This window comes from Acanthochromis polyacanthus, chromosome 20, assembly GCF_021347895.1.
Source record: "Acanthochromis polyacanthus isolate Apoly-LR-REF ecotype Palm Island chromosome 20, KAUST_Apoly_ChrSc, whole genome shotgun sequence".
Classification (NCBI taxonomy): Eukaryota; Metazoa; Chordata; class Actinopteri; family Pomacentridae; genus Acanthochromis; species Acanthochromis polyacanthus.
The window spans coordinates 13522769-13535033 of NC_067132.1; the positions used below are offsets into that span (position 1 = coordinate 13522769).

Sequence of the window (12265 nt, forward strand, 5' to 3'; positions counted from 1 at the left end):
CTGTAGCTCCCGGTTTACAGCTTTGGGTAGTTTTTGTGCAGACAGACGCACAAATATCCAGATTACTGATCGCGCTACAGCAGCACAACAACAGACATGAAAATGATGAAACTGTGAACTGCAGGTTTCCTGTCATTCAGCTCAGGTCATAAACATCTTAACAGAAACTAACATCTTGCTGAAGCAACAAATTGAAGGTATTTGATCCCCAAACAGAACTCATTTCTTGTTGACTTTAGCGTAGATATCCTGGAGGCCTTCAGCAGTTTGCTCTGAGCTGCTTTCTGATTTGGACGCTTTGATCCGTGCGTACACAGTTTCCTGCTGCTGTCCGCTGTCCTGCTCCCCGACGGATGAAGGTGCAGGTCTCCCATCAGAGAACTTGATGTCTCCATAGTGGATTTCTTCCTCCTCACCTGTTTGATTCTGGAGAAATGTATTGAGCAGGAATTATTAAGGCTGATCCTTCCACACAGCATTAAATAATTATAAATGTTTACTGAATGGGCTTTAGGACAAGTTTAAACAGCATGTGGCAGATGTGTGGACTTCAGTTTTCTGTAAATGGGTCACATGTTAGCGGAAAAAATGTCTGTAATAAAATAGTACTCAGCCATATAATGCAAATTATAACGTACAGTCTTAACAATAACAGAAAAACACTATAAATAATATATGATCCATTGTATCAAAACTATTTACTATTAGTAAGGCTATCATAAAGTATGGTATTTTGTTTATTTCTTTACTGCTGTAACTTCATAAATATTTTCTCCACAAGGACATTCTTTGTACTTCAATGAAAAATAAATGCAACAAAACACTAAACTTTATTTATAGAACAGTGACTACTGGGAATTTATTATTATTTATTTAGTTTGTTTCCTGATATTTAACCTTCTCAGTAACATCTAAAAATACCTGTGTACTTTTTCATCCAGATGCTTTTAACAAATCTTACTAGAATCTCAAACTCCCGGTAAAACATGGAGCCTAAACAAATGTGTGTTTTCTCACCTGAGTCTGTTGTTGAGTTGGATTTTTCCTCTTCAGGCAGCTGGAAGATATTAGAGAGCTGTCAGAACATTCATTCAGTGTTTCCAGTTGTGATACACAGATGCAAGGATGATAGGAAGTGAACATTATTGGATGTTCATCAGTGGAAAACGTGATTGAAATCCAACTGATGGACGTTGATGGAGAAACAAAGTAAGATCAAACATTTGCTGAAGTTAAATCAAAGATCAAGTAGCCTGAATGGAAACTTTCATGTGAAGAAGTGAAACAAATTGGAAGATCACATATCCATTATTCCATCACCTTGAACACATGTTCAACTAAAACTTCACTGCAGGGAAATATACTGAGTCAGATGCTTAAATGTATGGTACTTACCAAACACAGAGAAGAAGAAAGATCAGAACAATGACAGGACTCACAGTACCAGCCAGGATTGTTGAAAGAGGAACATTTTCTGTTACCAACAAAAACAAAAAAGCACAAAAACCAAATGATTAAATGTAAAGAAATGTGGACACAAGTGAAGCTGTTGAATGCAGCTTAATGTAAAAAATCATTGCATACAATTACGCTGAAACACTTGTCAGGGGATTGAAGCAAAACAAAACAAAACAAAAAGATCAATACAACAGAAGAAAAAAGAAGAACAGATCAGATTCAGTTCAGTTCAACATTTACCTTCAACAGTCAGAAGAATCTCATTTGACCTGTTATTACCGAGAATATTTGTGACCTCAGAGTAATAAACTCCTCCACGAGTGACACTAAACTGATAAAAGTGTCCTTTAGCTACTTTCATGGATCCATGTTCAGTTTTTAAGAACCAGGAGAAGTTGCTGACGGGAGGATTGGCTCTGCTGGAGCAGGTCAGGTTCACCCAGCTACCTGCTGACACCAAACCTGATGGACTGATGGATGCTGAGGTTTCTTTGGGGGCATCTGAGGAAAATGGGACACAAATGTACAACATGAAAGATGAATGAGAGCCTTGAAAACAGAAGAAATAAATCATGATGAGCAGACAGGATCACTTACATGGAACACTGAGAGTCTGTTGTGTCTCTTTGGTCTTTCCAGGTTTTCCTTCATCCACAGGATATGTGGCAGAGCAGCTGATGTTGAATCCATCATGTGAGTGTGACAGAGTGATGCTCTGCTGGATTTTACTTGTAAAGGTTCCATCTGTGTTTTCTTCTATTTGGCTGTGAGAGTTTTGTGGGAGGTTCCAGGTGAGTTGAGGAGGGGAGTGTGGACAGGGAGTGAAAGCTGAGCAGCTGATAGTGACAGACTTCTTCTCCTTCACTTCACCTGAGATGTTGATTGTGGGACTCCACGGAGAATCTGTGGTTTCACATCAAACACACGTTTACACTGAAAATGCAGTCAATTTACTGAACAGACATGGATGCAGTCACTGCAATAACTTCCAGGACATTCAGCTCTGCTTTACAACAGAACAGTACACCACAGCAAGGCAGCACCTGGAGGTGGGAATAATGGTTGGCTGCACCATCTCCCTTTTCGCCTTCACTATGACTATGGAGACGATCATTGTGACATCTCGTTGGGTGGTCGGAGGACAGCAAATAAGACCTGGACTGAAGCTGCTGCCAGTTAGAGCCTACATGGACGACGTCACAACACTCAGCACAGCCGAGACCTGCACTGTTCGACTGCTGAGTAACCTGCAAGAAAACACCGAGCTGACTCGCATGAGGCTCAAACCAAGTAAGTCCAGAAGCATTTCCATCATCAAGGGAAAACTATCAGACCATCACTTTCACATTGGCGATGAGACTATTCCAGCTGTTTAGGAGAGACCTGTGAAAACCCTAGGCTGATGGTACGATGCCTCCCTCAAAGACAAAGAGCAAGTAGACCAGCTTAGGAAGGAGGTAACCAGTGACCTAGAGAACATTGCTATAACCCTGCTTTCTAGCAGGCTGAAGTTCTGGTGTATGCAGTTTGGGCAACTTGCACGCCTCATGTGGCCACTAACCCAGTATGAAGTACCAGTGTCTACAGTGGAAAAGCTGGAGAGACTGGTTAGCTTCTATGCAAGGAAATGGCTTGGCCTTCCCAGGTGCCTCAGCAGTATTGGGTTCTATGGCAAAGGAATTATAGATCTGCCCATTTCAGTACAAGTGCACCAAAGTAAGAATGGAGATGATGCTACAGGATTCAAGCAATCCAATCATAGCTCAAGCTGCCCCAAAGTTGGCAACTGGGGGGAGGGGGATCCCATCAGTGGCAATAGAGCAGCCAAAGGCAGCACTCAGTCATAGGGACATTGTAAGCCAAGTGCAGCGGGGAAGAGGTGGTCTTGGCCTTGGGGCCAGCACCCCAGCCTGGAACAAGACCACTCCGTCCCAAAGACACAAGCTTGTGGTGCAGGAAGTATGATGGCAAGAGGAAACTGGCAGGTGCGCAAAGCCATAGCGTAGGCAAAGCATGGGCAGTGGATGACATGGGAAGGAGTGGAAAAGAGGAAGATCTCTTGGTAAGGGCTGTGGGATACGGAGAGATTTAGAGCAAGCTTCACCATCAAGGCGGGCCTATGATGTCCTACCATCACCCCAGAACCTCAATCAATGGTATGGTGAAGACCCTACATGCTCACTCTGCCCGACTCCAGCTACACTCAAACACATCTTAGCAGGCTGCAAGACCAGCCTCACTCAAGGCCGTTACACCTGGCGGCACAACCAGGTGCTGAAGTGTCTGGCACTAGTGCTGGAGATGCAGCGTGTGAGTGTTAACGCCCTTCCACTCACGTCGACCCGAAAGCAAGAAACAACATTTGTCTGGCAGGGTGAGGGTCCTGTTGAGCGGGCCCCTCGCAACTGCCCAGATCCTGGGCAGTTGAGAGGGGTTATGATTGGCGGATGCTGGTAGACCTGGACCAAAAGTTCTGCTTCCCACCTGAGATCGCATCCACCAACCTGCGACCAGACAATACAATACAGTAGCTTTAATAATTAAGGGAAATTCAATTGTCTGGGGTCTCATCTGTTTACTTAAGAATTAAATAGTGTAATTGCTGTTGGTAATTACTAGACTTGTAATAATAAGTAGCAAACCTGGTGCTATGGTCAGCTTTGCTTAGTCATGTCTACATTATGGAACTCACAGTGACCTGGGAGAGTTCGGTAGAGGAGGCCTATGAGTGCAAGAAGCTGAGGTATACAGAGCTTGCTGCCGATGCAAAACGGCGAGGCTGCAAGGTGAGGGTCCGACCGGTCGAGGTAGGCTGCAGAGGATTCATAGCCACCTCAACATCCAGGCTTCTGCAGAAAATGGAAGTATGTGGGAAGGCCCACTGGCAGGCGATCAAGGACCTCTCCAGAGCCACTGAAAACGGAAGTCAGAGGCTGTGGATAAAGAGAAAGGACTCCATCTGAGCCTTAAGGTGAGTAGACAGCATCTAGGGGGTGAACCTGGGACGTCGAGATTCACTGGTGAACCCTCTGGAGATATCGTGGGCCTATCAGCCAAACACCGATGAAGGAGGGCACCCACTTAATAACCCAGAGGATGGCCTCACTCACTGGACCATCCCACAAAGTCTTAGGTGTCTTATGTATGCCAGAAGGGATATCAACATCTAGTCCTACACAACAGGTCAACTACAATAAAGTTGATGTAGACTTTGTCCTTCACTGATGATGACAAATGTGAAGGAGTGAAAAGTGTCCACAGTGAATTCAGCTGCTGACATGTTTCCAGTGTTACAGTTGCAGCAGTGCAGACAGCAGGAGACACAACAGAAAGATACTTTGATGGATCCTGTCGGTTTCTCAGGACGATTCAACTGGAACAACTTTTCAATCCAACACTTTGTGTTCACACATGCTTTCTTCAACTCTGGACTCTCATTCTGTTGATCCTCCTGCTCTACATGTTGGATTCACACTGAAGGTTACATTCATGGACTTCACTGTTTCACAACAAAACTACAACTCATTTCACTTTTTATTCTCTAATATAATATTACAGACTCATAAAAACAAAACTCTCTTACCTCTGACTGTTATCTGAAGAGGATCATCACAAGCTGTTGCCCTGAAATGTTCAGTCTCAATTCTGAAGAAATATTTGTTTGATTTGTTTTTGTCCAAATCAGAGAACAGAGTGGTGCAGTTTTGTTCTGTCAGGTTTCCAATCATTTTCATTTTGTAGCTGTTAACTGACCCACTACTGTTGAAAATTACATTGTCTTTGTTGTTTAAAAATCTTGAGTCACTTTTAATCCAAACTCCGTAGATGTCTCTGCTGCTGTTAAAATGTGTTCCTTCTTTAGCTGTAAAGTTACAGGGGATTAACAAACAAGATCCACTCAGTGCTTCCATCTCCTTTGGTGCAGTGATGGAGAGACCTGGTATATCTCCACAATCAACTGAAACATCTGTAAAACCAAAGTGATGATGAACATGATGTGGAACAAAATGTGTGTGAAGAGAAAGATTGAGAAACATCAAGTACAGTTCAGCAACATGTTTGTCCTGTGAACAATCTCACATCAAATACTGTCAATGATTTGATTCTCCAGATAAAAGTCAACAAACAGCTCACCTGAAAGAAAGAAGACACTCAGTAACATGTTGACTGTCACCACGTTCACACACAGAGCTGCCATCAAACTCATCTCTGGACTGGAACATAAAAATAAAATGTAGATTTTGGTTTATATTTTCATATTTAACTTCTTAAGACCTGCCATCCACATATGTGGACATGTTTTTGTTTTTTGATTATAATTTTTTTTCAAAAGGGCATATTGTTAATACTAATAATAATACTTACCGTATATTATTAGTATTATCTACTTCTACTACTACTACAAATAATAATAGTATTAGCAGTGTAAATCTAGTAAATATATATATATATATATATATATATATATATATATATAAATGTAATAAACATAATAATCAGATATTAGATATCATCCAGTTATTATGTTTGTCGGTTACTCCTTATCCCAAGTAAGTAGAAAAAACTAAAATGGAAACCAAACCAAAGCTCGGGTCTTAGGAAGTTAAACAAAAAACATTTTTATGTTTTTCCAATCAACCTCAAATTTACACAAGGAACTGAGAACAACCACATTGTAAAGTTTTACAAGTCATGATCAAATCATTCAATTAACAATCATCGAGCATTAGTTCATGATATTATATTTAGAAATGTTTCTCATGCACCATCAGGTTTTTTAAGGCTCATTTTACATAAAAAACTAATAGTAAAAAAATTAACAGAGATAAAATGCAAAATGTTTTCAGGAGAATTCGTGAAAACAAAACCAACTAACACAAGTTTAAAGGTTAGAAATAAAATCAAAAACAAAAATCAGAAACATTTTTCTTACCAAATCAATCTGCAGCTCAAACTCAGAAACTAGGCTTTTAAAATGTGAATCTCCGTTGATGAGCAGAACGTCAAATGAACAACTTCCCTGTTTGTTTGTTCTGATGTTATAACTCAGTGACCTTTTTAGGGCATCTTCAACTCATCATGGTGTGACTGACTGTTTTATTGTTCAGATGATTTGATCTGTCATCTGCTGTTAGAAAGTTGAGTCCAGTAAACAGGGAGGCTCCAGTCACTGTGAGGATCCTGCAGAAGCAACTGACCAACTTCCTCTGTTCACTTCACGCTCTCAGCTGTTTCTCAGCACTTTGTCGACGTATTTATAAATTCACACCAACCACTCCTTTTTGCCACAGTGACTGTGGTTCATCAGACATCACACATACAGTAGGTTTTCAAACTAAACACATTTGTAGTGTGAAAACCACATTAAACTTGCTGCACACTGCACATCATGATGAGCTGAAGATGCCCTAAAAAGGTGAATTCCTCTTTCACAGAGTTTGAGCAGGAAGGATGAAGACGTCTTTAAACATCAGGTCACTGAGTTTTAACATCAGAACAAACAAACAGGGAAGTTGTTCATTTGACCTGCTGCTCATCGACGGAGATTCACTGATTAACGGATTTTAAAAGTCAAGTTTCTGAGTTTGAGCTGCAGATTGATTTGGTAAGGAAAATGTTATTGATTTTTGTATTAGATTTTTATTTTTAACCTTTAAACTTGTGTTAGTTTTGAAGTTTTCATGAATGCTTCTGAAAACATTTTGCACTTTCACTTTGCTCATTATTTTTACAATCATTTTAATGCAAAATGAGTCTCAAAGAAATGAGATGGTGCCTCAGAAAAAAAATACTTATTTATTTTTTTGACTTTATTAGACAGATATAGTTGAGAGGCAGACAGAAAAGTAGAGAGAAGAATGAGGGTGGAGACATGCAGTAAAGGCTGTGAGCTGGAGTCAAAGCCACGCCATCAGGAACTAGAGCCTCTGTTAACCAGTTGAGCTATCCGGGTCCCCAGAACAATTTTTTAAGTACAATATCATAAATTAATGATGGATTATAGTTGATTTAATGATTTGATCAGGACTTCTAAAATGTTAAAATCTGGTTGTTCACAATCGCTTGTGTAAATTTGAGGTTGACTGTAAAAACACAAAAGTATTTTTCGTTTAAATATGAAAATACAACCCAAAATCTACATTTTATTATCATGTTTCAGTCCAGAGATGAGTTTGATGGCAGCTCTGTGTGTGAACGTGGTGACAGTCAACATGTTACTGAATGTCTTCTTTCTTTCAGGTGAGCTGTTTGTTGACTTTTATCTGGAGAATCAAATCATTGACAGTATTTGATGTGAGATTGTTCACAGGACAAACATGTTGCTGAACTGTACTTGATGTTTCTCAATCTTTCTCTTCACACACATTTTGTTCCACATCATGTTCATCATCACTTTGGTTTTACAGATGTTTCAGCTGATTGTGGAGATATACCAGGTCTCTCCATCACTGCACCAAAGGAGATGGAAGCACTGAGTGGATCTTGTTTGTTAATCCCCTGTAACTTTACAGCTAAAGAAGGAACACATTTTAACAGCAGCAGAGACATCTACGGAGTTTGGATTAAATGTGACTCAAGATTTTTAAACAACATAGACAATGTAATTTTCAACAGGAGTGGGTCAGTTAACAGCTACAAAATGAAAATGATTGGAAACCTGACAGAACAAAACTGCACCACTCTGTTCTCTGATTTGGACAAAAATAAATCAAACAAATATTTCTTCAGAATTGAGACTGAACATTTCAGGGCAACAGCTTGTGATGATCCTCTTCAGATAACAGTCAGAGGTAAGAGAGTTTTGTTTTTATGAGTCTGTAATATTATAGTAGAGAATAAAAAGTGAAATGAGTTGTAGTTTTGTTGTGAAACAGTGAAGTCCATGAATGTAACCTTCAGTGTGAATCCAACATGTAGAGCAGGAGGATCAACAGAATGAGAGTCCAGAGTTGAAGAAAGCATGTGTGAACACAAAGTGTTGGATTGAAAAGTTGTTCCAGTTGAATCGTCCTGAGAAACCGGCAGGATCCATCAAAGTATCTTTCTGTTGTGTCTCCTGCTGTCTGCACTGCTGCAACTGTAACACTGGAAACATGTCAGCAGCTGAATTCACTGTGGACACTTTTCACTCCTTCACATTTGTCATCATCAGTGAAGGACAAAGTCTACATCAACTTTATTGTAGTTGAGTGATTGCATCCATGTGTGTTCAGTAAATTGACTGTAAAACATGTGTTTGATGTGAAACCACAGATTCTCCGTGGAGTCCCACAATCAACATCTCAGGTGAAGTGAAGGAGAAGAAGTCTGTCACTATCAGCTGCTCAGCTTTCACTCCCTGTCCACACTCCCCTCCTCAACTCACCTGGAACCTCCCACAAAACTCTCACAGCCAAATAGAGGAAAACACAGATGGAACCTTTACAAGTAAAATCCAGCAGAGCATCACTCTGTCGGACTCACATGATGGATTCAACATCAGCTGCTCTGCCACATATCCTGTGGATGAAGGAAAACCTGGAAAGACCAAAGAGACACAACAGACTCTCAGTGTTCCATGTAAATGATCCTGTCTGCTCATCATGATTTATTTCTTCTGTTTTCAAGGCTCTCATTCATCTTTCATGTTGTACATTTGTGTCCCATTTTCCTCAGATGCCCCCAAAGAAACCTCAGCATCCATCAGTCCATCAGGTTTGGTGTCAGCAGGTAGCTGGGTGAACCTGACCTGCTCCAGCAGAGCCAATCCTCCCATCAGCAACTTCTCCTGGTTCTTAAAAACTAAAGATGGATCCATGAAAGTAGCTGAAGGACACTTTTATCGGTTTAATGTCACTCATGGAGGAATTTATTACTGTGAGGCCACAAATATTCTTGGTAATCAGAGATCAGCTGAGATTCCTCTGACTGTTGAAGGTAAATGTTGAACTGAATGTTTCAGTCGTTCTTCTTTCTGATCATCTTCAGATTTGTGTTTATTTGACTGTAAAGCACTGACTGCTGTTTAAATACACTTGAATGTGACCTTTAAGAGAAAAAGTGCAGAAGGACAACCTTCAAGAGTTTTATTTGAATATTTCTGAGAGGGAACTGAAGACATTTCATCTGAGTTAGTTTGACTCTTGATGTTCAGTTTTACACATTTCTAATTTGTCATGAAGAATAAAGTGGTGAAGACTGAGCTTCAAAATACACAAGTTTCATCAGGAACTCAGTTCAAAGTTAAGAAGTTTGTAAACAGCAGGAATAAATGTAATAATGATCTGAAGCAAAACATTCCCACTAAGGAGAAGGTGACTGTGCTGTCTTGTTCCAGATCACCAACACTTTGGGGCTGTTGTCTACATCACAGTGAAGATCCTGGGAATCGTGATGCTCTACAGCACATTCATCATCTTTGAGTGGTGACACAAACTTTTGTGCTAAACTCTGCAGCTGTGGACCTTTGACAGTCAGTCTTTAAATGGGTCAGTATTTATTTCTCTCATCTCTTCTTCTTTCAGCTGCTTCACATCAAGATGCTGCAACAAACCAGAGAAGGTAAGTTAGCAGAGTTTGATTGTGATTCCACTGAAAGAGAAAAGAGAAAATCCACCTTAAAACAGCTGCTGGTGTGAAACGTTGAGTTTGATGTTAGAGTCAAAGATATCAGACGACAAATCATCAGAGACAGTGATGGTGAGATGTCAGAGTCTCCAACGTGTTTCTCTGAATCAGACCACAGGAAATCAAATCATCTTCTATGTTTGTCTCATTTCCAAGCAGCAGAGGAAACATTGATGTGGTGAATAAACATGAGAGTAAAACAGCAGCAGAGCAGCTGACTGCCTCCTGCTGTTTGGGTGCAGATTCACACACTTTCTTCTTCTTTCTAACTCCCTTCATGTTTTCACTGTCAGTCTCTGTCACACTGGAACACAAGTGAGTCAAAGTGTTGCAGCTGTTGTGTAAAAGCACAAAGTCACATGTTGACTTGAATATTTGTCCTCAAAGTGTTTGAGCTCCAACACTCTCTGTGCTGTTTCATTTCCACAGAAGGACACAGAAGAAGCAGACTGTCAATACAATGGTTGAAATTCAAGCATCATGAGCCACAAGGAGAGAAACAAGACGTTGACTTCACTGTCAGTGGAATGATTTGATTTGTTTTGACTTATTTCTACCTACTGCTGTTATTTATGGAGTTAAATGTGATTTATTAGAGGCTCACAGCATCATCCAGGCCTGTACATATGAAACAATTGTGCTGTGTAGAAGAAAAGATCAACTTTTATATATCAAGTCATTTTAATATCAACACATTGTTTCTGTGTGGAGTAAAAGGAGGATTCAAATTAGAAAATCAATTACAAAAATAATTCTTGTGTAAATAATTTTTCCTCTGTCTGGTATTTCTCTGTGTGCTAACATAGACAACTTTCTCTTTGTACATTTAAATGACAGCTGAATTATTGTGACACCAAATAAATAGTTTGCTTCATATAAACATGTAATTTATCGAGTCATGAGCTTCTAGTAACACAAATGAAAACATGTGGAGCTTTGAATCCCTGAGGTTTTCTCATCAGTCCTGCACAGCAGCAGATGAAGTGAAGTTCTTCATGTTCCTGTTGAATCTCTGGATCAGCATCGCTTTGACTGTTTCCGCCCCATAAGAAAAAGATGAAGAGAGATTTTACCAATTTTTTTTTGTTTTATCTAAAACTTTTAAGTAAAACATAAACTTATAAAAGATCATTAATACGTTTCTGTAGTCAGAAACTTGTATATTTTGATGATTTATACTTAAAATGTCTCATTCCAAATAAATATGATGTATTATAAATGAGATATCAGTTAACTTGTGGATTTTGTAACTCTCTTTTCCATAGAACAGAAAACCAGATTCAACAGAAGCAGCGTAGTGAACAGCTCAAATCTGTTCACATGTACACCATCAGTCAACAGTTTGGACACATTTTCTCCTTTTATGGTTTTTCAATATTTTCATAACTGTTTAGATTGTCACTGAAGGCTTCAAAGCTATGAATGAATGCTTATGGAATTATGTAGTAAACAAGAAAATGTGAAAATAGTCAACATTTCTTATATTTTAGATTCTTCAGAATAGTCACCCCTTGCTTTGAACATTTAGCATTTGTTACATCATGAGGTAGTCACCTGAAATGGTTTTCCAACAGTCTTGAAGGAGTTCCCAGAGATGCTGAGACCTTGTTGGTCCTTTTCCTTCACTTTGGGGTCCATCTCATCCCAAACCATCTGGATTGGGTTTAGTTCTGGTGACAGTAGAGGCCAGGTCATCTGAAGCATCACTCCAGTCTAATTATTGGTCAAACAGTTCTTACACAGCCTGGAGGTGTGTTTGGGGTGATTGTCCTGCTCAAAAATAAATGATGGTCCGACTAAACGCAAACCGGATGAGATGTGATGTCATTGCAGGATGCTTTGGTTGCCATGCTGGTTCAGTGTGCCTTCAGTTTTGAAGAAAACCCCAACAGTGTCACCAGCAAAGCACCTCTACACCATCACACCTCCTCCTCCATGCTTCACAGTGGAACCATGGATGTGGATGTCTTCACCTTTTCTGTGTCGCAGAATGACACGGCAGGTAAAGATCTCAAATATGGATTCATCACAGCAAAGCACAGATTTCCACTGGTCTAATGTCCATTCCTTGTGTTTCTTGGTCCAAACAAATATCTTCTGATTGTTGCTTTTCCTTAGTGGTGATTTCTTAGCAGCTATTTGTTCATAAAGGCCTGATTGGTCAGTCTCCTCTGAACAGCCTGAACAGTTGATGTAGAGA

General features: G+C 39.9%; 2 protein-coding genes across 2 annotated transcripts; one reads left to right on the plus strand and one right to left on the minus strand.

Moving 5' to 3' along the window:
- Positions 1-219: 219 nt before the first annotated feature.
- On the minus strand, positions 220-5665 carry LOC127531343 (B-cell receptor CD22-like). The gene is made up of 5 exons (XM_051940450.1): positions 5593-5665; positions 5042-5425; positions 2056-2361; positions 1699-1959; positions 220-416 (listed from the first exon to the last, which is right to left on the minus strand). The coding sequence occupies exons 1-5, from the start codon at positions 5663-5665 to the stop codon at positions 220-222; spliced, it is 1221 nt and encodes a 406-aa protein (XP_051796410.1).
- A 3040-nt stretch (positions 5666-8705) lies between these two features.
- LOC127531344 (B-cell receptor CD22-like) lies at positions 8706-11125 on the plus strand (the record flags this gene model as incomplete). Its single annotated transcript, XM_051940451.1, has 5 exons — positions 8706-9018; positions 9115-9375; positions 9776-9863; positions 9963-9999; positions 10495-11125. Coding segments are annotated over 5 exons (738 nt in total), but the record flags the coding sequence as incomplete, so codon positions are not given.
- Positions 11126-12265: the final 1140 nt, after the last annotated feature.